General features: G+C 34.2%; 1 protein-coding gene across 7 annotated transcripts in view; it reads right to left on the bottom strand.

The window, feature by feature from the left end:
* The window catches only part of LOC136030209 (protein Tob1-like), a 141,771-nt gene that overhangs the window by 27,703 nt on the left and 100,422 nt on the right, over window positions 1–13,646 (bottom strand). For 6 of the 7 annotated variants that reach the window (XM_065709001.1, XM_065708999.1, XM_065709003.1 and 3 more), the window contains one exon: window positions 8,195–8,340. In XM_065709001.1, the coding sequence (XP_065565073.1) occupies window positions 8,195–8,318 (124 nt within the window). In that variant the 5' untranslated portion in view covers window positions 8,319–8,340. Of the gene's footprint in view, window positions 1–8,194; window positions 8,341–9,282; window positions 9,375–13,646 lie in introns of those variants that run through there. The other variant, XM_065708998.1, reaches the window with a different exon arrangement.

Genomic DNA, 13,646 nt, shown 5'->3' with positions numbered 1-13,646 from the left:
TATATATATATATCTATATATATATATATCTATATATATATATATATATATCTATGTATATATATATATATATATATATATATATATATATATATATATATATATATTTATATATATGTATATATATATATATATATATATATGTATATATATATATATATATATATATATATATATATATATATATATATATATGTATATATATATATCTATATATATCTATATATATATATATATATATATATATATATATATATATATATATATATATATATATATATATATATATATATATATGTATATATATATATATATATATATCTATATATATCTATATATATATATATATATATATATATATATATATATATATATATATATATATATATATATATATACTAGCTGTTGGGGTGGCGCTTCGCGCCCCAACCCCCCCCCCCCCCCAAGCCCCCGCGCGCGTAAGTCGTTAAGCGCCATATTAGTTAGGCGCCATTGTAGTTGTGTCCCTATGTCCCACCTGTGAATATATATATATATATATATATATATATATATATATATATATATATATATATATATATATATATATATATATATATATATATATAAATATATATATATATATATATATATATATATATATATATATATATATATATATATATATATATATATATATATATATGTTTTTAACTACGTAAAACTTGCGAATATACAACATTCTTTGCTGTCTCATTGTCTGTGCATATAAATAGATTGTCAGGTTTACCGACCCTTGGACATGCAGCATATAATGGTCCATGGGAAAACAATCCGTATTCAGATCTATACCTCATGATTCTAATGATTGCCCTTGAGCTTTGTTGATGGTGATTGCTAATCGAACATACCCTGTGTCCCCGTCGTCATTTATATATCCCCCTGTGCCCCCGTTGTAGTTGTGTCCCTGTGTTCCGGTCGTCACTTATATTCCCTGTGTCCCGGTCGTCATTTGTATCCCGGTGTCCCGGTCTGTATATACATTCGTTTTTGAAATGGTATATGATGAAATAAATTTTTGTATTTTTCCCCTTTTTTTATTTTTAGTTTTTTTTTATTTTTCTTTTAGTTTTGTTTTTCTCCTTTATTTTTCATTTTTTTTTCCTTTTTTTTTTTTTTTTTTTTTTTTCTTTTTTTTTTCTTTTTTAGTTTTTTAGCTTTTTTAGTTTTTTTTTATTAGTTATTAGTTTTTTTTTCTTTTTAGTTTTTTTGTAGTTTTTACCTTTTTTTAGTTTTTTTAGTTTTTTTTTACTTATGTCCTGGTCGTCATTTATACTCCCTGTGTCCCGGTCGTCATTTGTGTCCCGGTGCTTTGTTGATGGTGATTGCTAATCGAACATTCCTTGTGTCCCGGTCGCTTTCTCTTTGAGTGTCCCGGTCGCTTTCTCTTTGAGTGTCCCGGTCGTCATTTATATTCCCTATGTGCCAGTGTCCCGGACGTCATTTGTGTCCCGATGTCCCGGTCTGTAATTTTGTCAGTCGAAAACATGACGTCAGTCGACACACAAACATGACGTCACTCGACAGACACACACACAGGCAACTTATTTATATATATATATATATATATATATATATATATATATATATATATATATATATATATATATATATATATATATATATATATATATATATATATATATATATATATATATATATATATATATATATATATATATATATATATATATATATATATATATATATATATATATATATATATATATATATATATATATATATATATATATATATATATATATATATATATATATGACAAACGAAAAAGATTGCATCAGATACGCAAAAAAGCAGATAGGAGAATTAAACAGTTCGTGGTAACGAACAGTAAGGAGCAACCCGGCTTAATAGTAACCAAAAATCAAAAAAACGGAATTTCGATTCCAACAGATACATTAAAAGAATCAAATCTTTATACAGATTTTAAATATGTAAGTTTCATCCAGTTATAGTTTTACCATCAAAAGTTGAGAGTCTGAGAAAATTTGCCTTATTTTCAAAAAAGGGGAAAACACCCCCTAAAAGGCACAGGAATTTAATGAAAATCACACCATCAGATTTAGCGTCTCAGAGAACCATACTGTAGAGGTTTCAAGCTCCTATCTGCAAAAATGTGGAATTTTCTATTTTTTGCCAGAAGAAAGATCACGGATGAGTGTTTATTTGTTTTGTTTTTCCTCAGGGGTGACCGTATCGACCCACTGGTCCTAAAATGTCGCGAGAGGGCTCATTCGAACGGAAATTAAAAGTTCTAGTGCCCATTTTAAGTAACCGAAAAACTAGAGGGGAATTAGGTGCCCTCCCACATTCATTTTCCCCCCAACTAACCGGATCAAAATTTTGAGATAGCCATTTTGTCCAGTATAGTCGAAAGATAGATGTCTTTGAGGACGACTTAATCCCACAGAGTCCCCGGGGGAAGGTCTGCAAGTTATGAACTTCGCCCATTATTTACATATAGTATTGGTTATTGGGAAGCACACCGACGTCTTCAGGGGGGATTTCTTCTGGTGGGGGGATCGGGAGGAGGTGGTTAAGTGGGAGGATCTTTCCATGGAAGAATTTAACATGGGGGAAGAGAATATCCGTGAAAAAGGCGCTGGATTTTCTATCATTATTTAAAAACAATCAGAAATTAAATTTAGAAAAAAGAAGTTTTTTTCAACTGAAAGTAAGGAGCAACGTTAAAACTTAAAACGAACAGAAATTATTACGTATATGAGGGGATTCGACCCCTTCTCAATACCTCGTTCTTTACGATAAAGTAGTTTTTAATAATTTCAAAAGAGCCATTTTTTCTAATTAAACGGCCTTTGTCATTCTTAAATAATTGAAACAAAATTCAAACTTTAGCGTAAAAAGCTAGGTGTTGATGAGGGGAAAACCTCCTCATATTACGTATATGAGGGAGTTAACGTCCTCGTCATTGCCTCGCTCTTTACGCTAAAGTTAGAATTTTGTTAAATAATGGTAGATTTAAACAATAATTTATTTGTGTTATTTTTTGGCCAATCTTAGCATTTAATTTTATCTCAAGCAGCGTAATACGCGGTAATAAACTTAATACGAACTTAATTTATTACGTATTTGAATGGGTTGCCTCTCCTCAATAGCTCCCTCTTACACTAAACCTTTTTTTAACTTCTAAAAGAGGTTGTTATTGTAATTAAACAGCCTTTGTGATTTAGGAGTCACTTTTAAATAACTGGAACAAAAATCAAACTTAGGTTACAATAAGGGTAATTGGTTATAATAATTAGGTTATTGTTATAATAATTGGTTATATAATTGGTTATATATTGGTTAATAATTGGTTATAAATAGTTATAATAATTATAATTTTTATAATAATTGGTTATAAATATTAGGTTACAATAATTGGTTAAAAAAAAGTAAACTTAATATGCAAATTTCGTTTTAATTATTCATGTAAGGTGAGCCAAATTCAAAACCTGCATTAGTTCAAACACGTTCAGAAATAAAAAAAAACAAGTTTTTATAACTGAAAGTAGGCTAAGGAGCGACATTAAAACTAAAAACGAAAAAAAATTTCGTATCTGAGGGGCTGTCCCCTCCTCAACGCCCCACTCTTTACGCTATGGTTTGACTCTTTCTCACAACTCTACTTTTTAAAGCAATATAAAACTTTAACGTAAGGAGCAGGGCGTTGAGGAGGGGACATCCCCCTTCATTTAGGCTACGGAATAATTTCTGTTTGTTTGAAGTTTTAATGTCGCTCCTTAATTTCAGTTGAAAAAAGGTTTTTTGTATATTTGATTTAAGTCAAAAACAGGTGTTGGAGATTTTAAGTTCATTGACTCCAATAAGTTGAAGTAGAGATTTGCCTCATACAAATGAGAGAGTAAAGCTTCTCAGTAACAGCTTGAATTTAAGGAAAATGAAGTAAGGAAGACAGAAGCAATGGAATGCACGAGAAGAATTTCTCTGATCTGGGAAATAGAGGTTCTTTGAAGCTCCCTCTCCAAATCACACAGCGAAGTTTCCGAATTTTCAAACCACCAAGCGAAGGTGTGGATACTGGATATTAATATAGGCAGACGGGATATTACAACTTAATCACAATGGATTACACGGACATATAAAAGATTTATACTACATGCAAACAACTAACATGTCTTTCGTCAAATTTTTCTGGGGGCGCAAAGGATTCAACACACTTCAGTTTTATACGCAGTTCATCAAATTTGTTTTAACTTCATTGACTTTGTATGTTCATAAGAATATTCTGTTGAAATAAGATCCAGAATACTAAATTGACAAAAAAACAATGACAATTTAATACAAATTTAGTTTTTTTTAAACACATTAGATCAACTCGATACTAGAATGTACTTCAACAAGGCTTCCATAATTAAAAATATGAGAAGAAAAGGAAATCCTAGTAGTTCTCTGAGAAAAATAATTGTAGAATGATCAAAGCTGGAGAAATATAGTCTACCCACTTTGTAAATTTTCATACTTAAAAAAAAATAATCTTTTTTTACGATTTGGCTTGTCTGGGCCACACGTGCAAACTTTGTGCACTTTATAATACTTGCGGGAATCGGAATTTCTAGCTGAAGGCTATCCGGTATTTCCCTTTCCTATATTTTAAGTTCATAACTGTCCTTTGATGCAACCACACCACAATTCACATTAATTCAGGGTGCATCCTATAACCAAGGTTTTCTGTGGCTGCTTTAATAATTTATTTTCTTTCATTAGGTAAAGTCCATTTCAGACGAGTAACTCCTGAAGAATAAATTAAACTTGAGCAAACAAGATAACAATTTTTTATTGACTCTAGTTTTACGCAAGACACTCTTTGACAAACAATTGAAAAGTAAACATTGTATAGGTTTCACCAAGCTTTAAATATTACCATTTTATTTGCCACTGATTTTGGCATGGATATTTGCTGAACTTCGTCTTATCATTTTTTTTACATGAAAATAGGTATATTTCTTGTTTAAAAAGAGGTTTTGTCCATTGCATTCGTAAAAAAGGGATAAAAACAAATAAAATAAATCAATAGATTCTGAACACAAATACCTATTCTTACGATTTTTTTAAACTTTTGATTTACATAAATAGTGCATAAAGAGCATTCGAATGCTGCCTTGAGTTTATTCAACCTTTCTTTCGATACATAATATTTTCAATTACTTCAAAAGACAAGAAAGAGTCCTAATTCAGTTTCTTCAGCGCAATTAGCCTACATTTTTTTTATGTTATAATGATTTTTAATTCTAATGACATTACGAATCACCTTTTCTTATATTCAGAAGCACCCTCCCCCTAACCTAAAACATTTCAGACATATCGTTCAAATAAAGTGTCGTACTAAGCAGGCATATACGAAAAGCTTTGTTTCGGAAGGGGAAGGAGGTACGATCCAATTTGTTTCGTTATAATTTAAACGTAAGCAGAACAATAGAGATTAACAACCACGACTCAGGCACTAGGGAGCGCAATTTCATATACAGTCACTCAAATAATAACTAAACACAAAGACATAAGCAGAGAACATTAGGGACCAACCCTGAATCATACTACCGTTTTTACGAATTCTTTTACTTTTTCCAAAATTTTATTTAATTTACCTATTTTTAACTGGCTTGACAAATTCCGTCTCTCTTGACCGACATTTATCCGATAGAAATTGGTTTATTTGGATGTGCCCGAGTTAACGGCCAGACAATTAGAATCGTAGCCATATATATTCCTTTTAATTTCTCAGTCTGTTTTCATTTCTTTCGAAAACATATCCGCAAATGACCATATAAACTCAGGTTCTAGGAAAGAGAGAGCCTTTTCCAAATTGTTGATTTTAACAAAAGTCTTAAAAAAAGCGTGCTCTAACCTGCCATACATCGAGTTTGGACCCCTCAAAAAGCTTTCTTTCAGGTGATTTTATATTCCCCCCCCCCCCCAAAAAAAAACAACAGAAAACAGACAAACGAAGCTCGAATCTGTAGGTTCAGCTGACAAGCTTTCTTGTGATTACTTCGAAATTATTAAATTTCAACTAAATATTTTGTTTAAAACCTGAATAAGTGAAAACAAATTTTCGCCAAATAAGGGGAATATCCTGATAAATATTTATTTTGTTAGAAAAACATTTGAGCCCTGAGGTTATAAACTGAACGTATTAGGAATCAATGTCACAATGACACTACTAGTCATTATTTAGAAAGAAAAAATAATAAAAACAGAATTTGTCATTTAGTAATCTTTTAATGTTAGAAGCCCCTAAAGGCGAATCCCCTCCCCCCTCCAAAAAAAACCAAAGCATTCAAACTATACATCCCCCATTTTGAAAAAAGGGAAAACTCCCATGCCGAATAACTTCTCGAAAAATTATTTTAGATATTCTGGTTCCTGTCTGCCTTTTGTCGAAAAATTTCTAATGCTCCCCTGAGGCTAAGCGGAAATTTGTAGTTTTCCCGATTTATTTCGCTAGCTAACGAAGAACATACCACTTGTTGCACTTTTTAATGCTCATTCGAACTATATTAACCACTGATCGCGCAAATGCGCCCCAGCTTCCGCTAATGGGGCTAGACATAGCCCTAAACTAGATACAAAACTCTGATTTTGCTGGGTTGTATTACTTTTATGTTTATTTATCGACAATAGTTGGTTTATAATGCCAAATACAGTCAATTTGAAGAAACAAACAACATTTTGCATATAGCCTATGGGTTATATCTAGCTCTATAGAGATGTGTGGCTGGGTTTCATTAGTGGGGGGTTGCAATTTTTATATCTGGATTGAGGGAGCCATCGAGTGGTATGTTCATCTTTTAATTAGCAAATTAATAGAGAAAACCATAACTTAATCAGGGTCAGGACTAAGAGGTAGGGGGCATACACAATGCCGTCTTCTTTCTACCCTCTGCGAAAACACGTGAACCTATGTATCAGAGAGTAATAAAATTAACGCAGTTTCCAGACATAAACGTTTAAGAGACTGGTAAAAATTCAGCCATATTAATTTGTCCATGTTTTCACTTGTAGCGATATAAAATTATCTAATGTAAGTGGAAAAAAACTATTGGTGCCCTATGGTTGGCATACATACCCCCCCCCTCCCTGGTACGTGCCAGTCCATAGCAGATATCCAAGAAAGTGGCTTAGATTAGTCTTACCGCTTTCAATAGCTTTAACTAGGCTTAAAAAAAAGGTAAAGGATACGGCATTAGACTTTACAGTCCCTATCGGCGGTGCTGATCTCCGTTTCTTGGCCCTTCAGCCAGGAAGTGCAATGGGGGGTTGGGGGCCAGCCATCCTGTGCTTGCGCACACCCTTCCTGTTTACCTTCCCCAGATTTCTCCAGGTACCCATTTAGAGCTGGGTCGACTCTGGCTAAGGCTTAACTAGGCTAACTAGGCTTAAGGTTTACTCTTATTCAAGTTTTATCCCAGCAATTGTTCCAACGTAATTTAGATGGATTCATGTGTCTTCCACCCCTTTTTTCCACCACTTGGCAACAGACATCCCAGCGACGAAGAGATTTGAAACAAAGGAAAGCTGCATGGTTACACCCTGGGATTAAGACTGAATCTTATTAAAACTGCCAAAACCTAGGGGATAATTTGTTCTTGGTAATTAATTATACCTGGTGTTTTTCATCAAATTAACATAATGTGTTTGGAATTTGAACATCAGATGAAAGAAAAAAGAAGAAAACATTACAGAAACGAATTTAAAATTTATTTATCTAAGGGAGAAAAATATAGAATTTTATGGAAAGAAACGATTCATTGAGGCTTGACAAATACAGAATAGTTTAACTCAGTATGTAAATAAATCTATTAATATCTCTCCTCCGCGATAATCCATAACTTTACATATCCATTCACTAATACTACATTATAAACAATAGCTTTATTGGGACAAAAGAGTCATTTTTAGTGAATTCTTGGGCGCTGGAGAAAATTTTCTCCAACGCCCTCAATGCAGCTAGAAACCCACAGCTTACAACACCAGGCCAGATATAATTGCTTAAACATTGCCGCTATTAAATTTCTCAAATTCTGACTAGATTAATACTAAAGAATTTAACCAAGTATTGTTGTTCTGAGCAAAAACAAGTTTACAGATGAAGTACAGTGAAAATTTGACTTACCCTGAAATCTTTCTTTCATTGCCCTTTCCAATTCTTCACCAAAAAGATTAACTCTCCTTCTCGGTAATTTGTTATATAAGTAAGAAATGACAAAATTTAAAGCCACTTGCACTTCTAAATGCATACTTTCATCCAATTTGTTCGTACTAGAAAAAAAATTGTATCCTATTCAATCTCGAGCATACGCAAACACTCACTCTTTTTGGCTGAATGAGCTCTTTTAGCTAGAAACAATTTTCCTCTCCGGAGATAGAAAACTCTTGGCATCAACAATACTGAAGATATATGCGCCAGAGATAGCCCGTGACGCATTAAGCCTCTTGAGTTACCACTTATAAAGGAGCTAGATATTCAAGCGTTAAAAGTACATCCCCACCCTACTTCGTCCCTTCTATGTTTTACCATAATACTGACAATAACCTATTGTAAAGTCTAGATTTGTTGTTCAAGTTGTTTTTTTTTCTTTGGTCCTGAATTCCGGACAATGCTGAAAATTTTTCCCTATTATCTGAAATACTCTTACTTCTAATTACTAAAAACTGTATCTTAAGGGACTAGGCTACATTATTTTTAATGAAGTAATCTATCACATAGAGAAGTCTTTTAAGAAGCAAGGACTAAAAAACTTTCTAGGGGGAGAGGAGAAGGAAGTTCAGAAAGATCCAATATCAATGAACGAGACTTAAAGCTTGCTTAGGCATGGATTTTGTATATAAGGGCAACTAAATCATACTTGATTGCGCTAGTTATCTAGTTGCAATCAGTAATTTGCAAATTAATTATACCACAAGGAATAAAATAACACACATCCAAAGAATCATCCATAGATTATAATTAAGTAAAAGCCTGTGTTGGTCTGCATTTCGTATAACATAGCGCCAATGTTGGGCGAAATCATATTCGATTGTGCTAGTTACATAGCAGTAATAAGTCTTTTGAAAACTAGTAACAAAACTCTGGCATAGATTACTGCAAGGTGCTCAAGTCTATAGATGGTGGTAAAAAAAAAACAAGAAGAAAAAGAAGTTAAATCACACTATTTCCGTTGATCCCTAGAAACGATGAAAATCAGACTATTTGTATCTTACATGGCAAAAAAAGTCACTGATAAACGGGTTTTCTGTTCCTTTAAATTGAATCCACAATATAAATGAATTTGAACCATCAAGTTCCACTATAATCCAAAATAGCTTTGGTTCTCTGTCAATCTTTCAATGATCACATGCTAAATCGCCCCTTAAGGCATTATCATTATTTTGCATATCCATGCTTAATAACAAGCAACTCGTCGACTTTACCATTCAGCATGTTCTCAACATGACTTTTACGATGTAATAAAAAAAGAAGCATCCATGGAAGGCAAGATGTGAATTTAAAATATAAAATAAAGTAAAATTAGCTTATGTACGATATTAACGAAAAAACGAGTAGAAATTACTATAGCTGAAGAAATAGAACCTAAAACAAATACAAAGAAGGACAAATATACTACCAAAAATAAGAATGGCGTTGTCACCCCCCCCCCCCCCCTCAAAAAAACTGCAACAACAGCAAAAAAGAGGAATTATTTCTGCTTTACAGAATAATAAATAAATTGCTTGAATTGAAAGTTACCAATTGACTTTTCTATACACTTGAAAGGAATAGATAGGCCTACCACAAGAAGGAAACATTGTTCTTGATATTAAGTCTTGCTTAAAATTCCATTATATTTATAGTGGTTCATGCCTGTTTTAGGCTTGACATATAATATAAGCCAATGATGCTCGTTTGTTTTAAATTTGCTCTTTACTTTCCACGGAAAACTTTTTTTTAATTTAATCGTTGTCCGTTTTTAATAGTCATAGCCGGGGGGACACTTAGGGGGGGGGGTGCAGTCCCCCAATAATTATTAATATTACAGTCCCAATAATTATTGCAGTACCATAACCAGTATAAAGCTCAAGTTCCTTGACTATCCGGATATGGACCCTTCCCCCCGATAAAAATGCAAGAGATATTCCCCTGGTCGTAGCTTTTGTCTGCGTTAATAGCAATGATGTTGGCTAATAAGTTTTATTAGTAATAACCGACAGTGTTATTTAAGAGTAGAAGCATAGTAGAAATAGTTCTAGTAAAAATAACCACTCACGGATTCTGGGCTTCAATTTTGCAGTATTAGCCTCATGCTTGTAATTAACATTCTGAGAAAGATTTTCTAAACAATTTATGGACAATAAACAGCCGAAAGAGGTTCCATCTATACAAGAGACACGGAGTGATAGGTGTAGGATGGAGAACAGGCCCATGGTCCCTAGACTAGGCCCTCCAATCATACAAATTGATATTCAATAATTAAATCTTATTTTCAACAATTTGTAAGATAGCCATAGTTTAATACAACATTTGAAATATTAGGAATTTATTGCACTTTAGTGTTGGCGTTTAGCGTGATTTTTTGCAACATTGGCCTCTGATTTCGAGTCAAAATATTCGATCTTTCAAGGGAGGCATGTGGCCCTAGGCTACTCTCCATACTCATGTAACTGAACATATTTTTTCCTTTTCAGAATGTAACCAGTGCACTTTCATTATAGGATAATTCTTTTAATAGACGCCTAAATTTGCTATGATAGACAAACCCTGGGCATGTTCCCAAGGAGAGAATACAAGGCCAAACCAGGGTTACTAGCATTTTTGCGTCTAATCGGTCGGATTTGGAGAAAAACCTTGTAATTCGGCTTGCTGACATGTCAATGTGTTTCAAGTTTTTCAAAGGCCTTCAACTGCTTCAAGAACAAGGAGAAATGATTCTGAAACCCAAAATCACAAGGAAAACTGAAATTGCGAACTAAAATATTTTTTCCGGTTTTAAAAAAGAACCTTTTTAGTAAAGATTTCGAATAGCGGCTCTCCAGAAGGAGACATGCTAGGACAAAAAAGAGACATTTTATATTGCTAATTCTATGTTCATTTTTGTTAGCGTTTTTGACAACTCGTCTCCAGCTTCTCCACTAATGGTCTCATATAGCCCTCGGTAAAGAAAGGTAAAGAATTCGGCATTGGACTTTACAGTCCCTACCGGCAGTGCTGATCTCTGTTTCTTGGCCCTTCAGCCAGGAAGTGCAAGGATGGGGGCAACTATTCTGTGCTTTCGCACACCCTTCCTGCTTACCTTCCCAAGATTTCTCCAGGTACCCATTCAGAGCTGGGTCGACTCTGGCTGAGCTTAAAGAGTCACGCCACTGACCACCGTCCCGAACCAAATAATTGGGTACACTAGGATTTGAACCCTTTCCCTCTCGGACAAAGGATCCTAAATCCAGCACACCAATATGTACTACTAAATATAGCCCTAGGCTATGTAAAAAGTAACATAATAGCCTAATTGTTGAAAAATCAATTAAAAAACAAATGAAATGGACAAAAAACTGGAATATATGATTCACTGATACTTGCTGAATCACAGGCAACGCTATAGCGATGCCTATAGTAAAGAGCCATTAGACTTCAATGTTTTATTATTTTTTCCCTGGATACACTTCGGAGGGAGCTCATTCGATTGGAAATCGGAAGTTCTAATGCCCTTTTTAAGGGCCAAAAGTTATCGGAGGGCAACAAGTCCCCCTTCCCCTCTTTCCCTCAAATACATCCGATCAAAACTTTAAGATGACCATTCTGCCCAAAAAAGTCCAAAAGTTAACTATGATTCCAGGCATAATAAAAACCCCACAGCCTGGGGGCAAGGGCTGTAAGTTATAAAAGCTGCCCATTGTTAACATATAAGGTTTTAGTGGGAGGAGTGGTCACAAAAACTTCGGAGGAGACTCATTAGACTTGAAACCAAAAGTTCTAGTTCCCTTTTTAAAAGCCAAAGGTGATCGAAGGGCATCAAGCCCACCCTCTTTCCTCCAAATAATTCTGATCAAGATTTTGAGATAGCCAGTTTTTTCAAAGTAGTCCAAAGATCAAATTACAATGCTTCCGGGTTAGACACCCCCCAGCCCCCGGGGCAAGGCCTGAAAGTTGCACAAGTCACTCATTGTTAACATATAAGGTATTTGTAGAAGGGGTGGTCGTGTAAGCTTCGGAGGGGACTCATTCGATTGGAGATCAGAGGTTCCAGTGCCCTTTTTAAGAGTCGAAAGTGATCTCGGAAGACAACCAGCCCTTCCACCCATTCCCTTTTCCCCAAATGCATCAGATCAAAGTTTTGAGAGAGCTGTTTTGTCCAAAATAATCCAAAGAGAAAATTACTATGCCTCCGGGATAAAAAAAAAACACAGCCACAGGAGCATGGAGTGTAAGTTATACAAGTCGCCTATTTTTAAATTACAAGGTTTTTATGTGAAGGGTGGTCGCATAAACGTTTGAGGGAGCTCATTCGATTAGAAATCGATAGCAAATCGAAAAATCGAATTGAAATCGTGTTTTACTTCGGAGGAAGCTCATTTTGAAACCGAAACTTCTATTGTCCTTTACAAGATTCAAACGTGATCAGAGGGCAGCCGGTCCCCTATGCCTTTCCCCAAATACATCTGATCAAACTTTTGAGATAGCCATTTAGTTGAAAATGGTTCAAATATCAAATAACTATGCTTCAAGTTTAACAACAACAACAATCTCCCAATCTGGCGGTGCAAGGGTTGTAAGTTATGCAAGTTGCCCATTGTTAACGTATAAGGTTCTTATGGAAGGGATGGTCACATAAACTACTGAGCAGGCTAATTCAATTTGAAACCAAACGTTCTAGATACCTTTATAAGAGTCAACAGTGATCAGAGGGTAACCTACCTCCCTTCCGGGTCCTTGTCCCTCAAATACATTCGATTAAAATTTTGCGATGGCAATTTTGTTCAAAATTATCCGAAAGTCACATAACTGTACTTCCGGAGTTGAATACCCCCCGACCCCCATAGAAGGGTCTTTAAATTATACACATTGCCCATTGTTAACATATAAGGTTTTTATGGAATAGGTGGTCATATAAACCTCTAAAGGAGACTCATTCGACTGGATATCGAAAGATTTAGTGCCCTTTTTAACAGTCTAAAAGTGGCCGGAGGGCAACCAGTGCCCCTGTGCCCTTTTCCGGAGACTACTTGGTCGTTTGTGGTTGACTGAAAACGAATTATATTACAAATAAAATCTTGAATTTCAGAGCTTTCAGCAATTAGCATCATTATATATCAAATATTCAGTTTCATTTTATTAGTTCTTTTTTTATGGACTGTTCAATAAAATGCAAATGATGGAGTGTTAGACTTTTATAGTTAGGGGAGGGGGAAGGGAACAGGGAACTCTTTCTTGTAGTGATTTTTGTTCGTTTTAAGTTTCATTTGAATATTCAATTTAAGTTTTACTCGTTTCAAGATTTATTTATTCATCCATATTAGTACCTGTAGTATGTTTGTTTCCTACAATTGTTTATCTAATTTCTGTTTGTTTCCGATTTTATTTATCTTTAAATAAT

This window comes from Artemia franciscana, chromosome 8, assembly GCF_032884065.1.
Source record: "Artemia franciscana chromosome 8, ASM3288406v1, whole genome shotgun sequence".
NCBI classification, from domain to species: domain Eukaryota; kingdom Metazoa; phylum Arthropoda; class Branchiopoda; order Anostraca; family Artemiidae; genus Artemia; species Artemia franciscana.
Note: the sequence above shows the minus strand (reverse complement) of the source record. Positions and strands in the feature narration are given on the sequence as shown.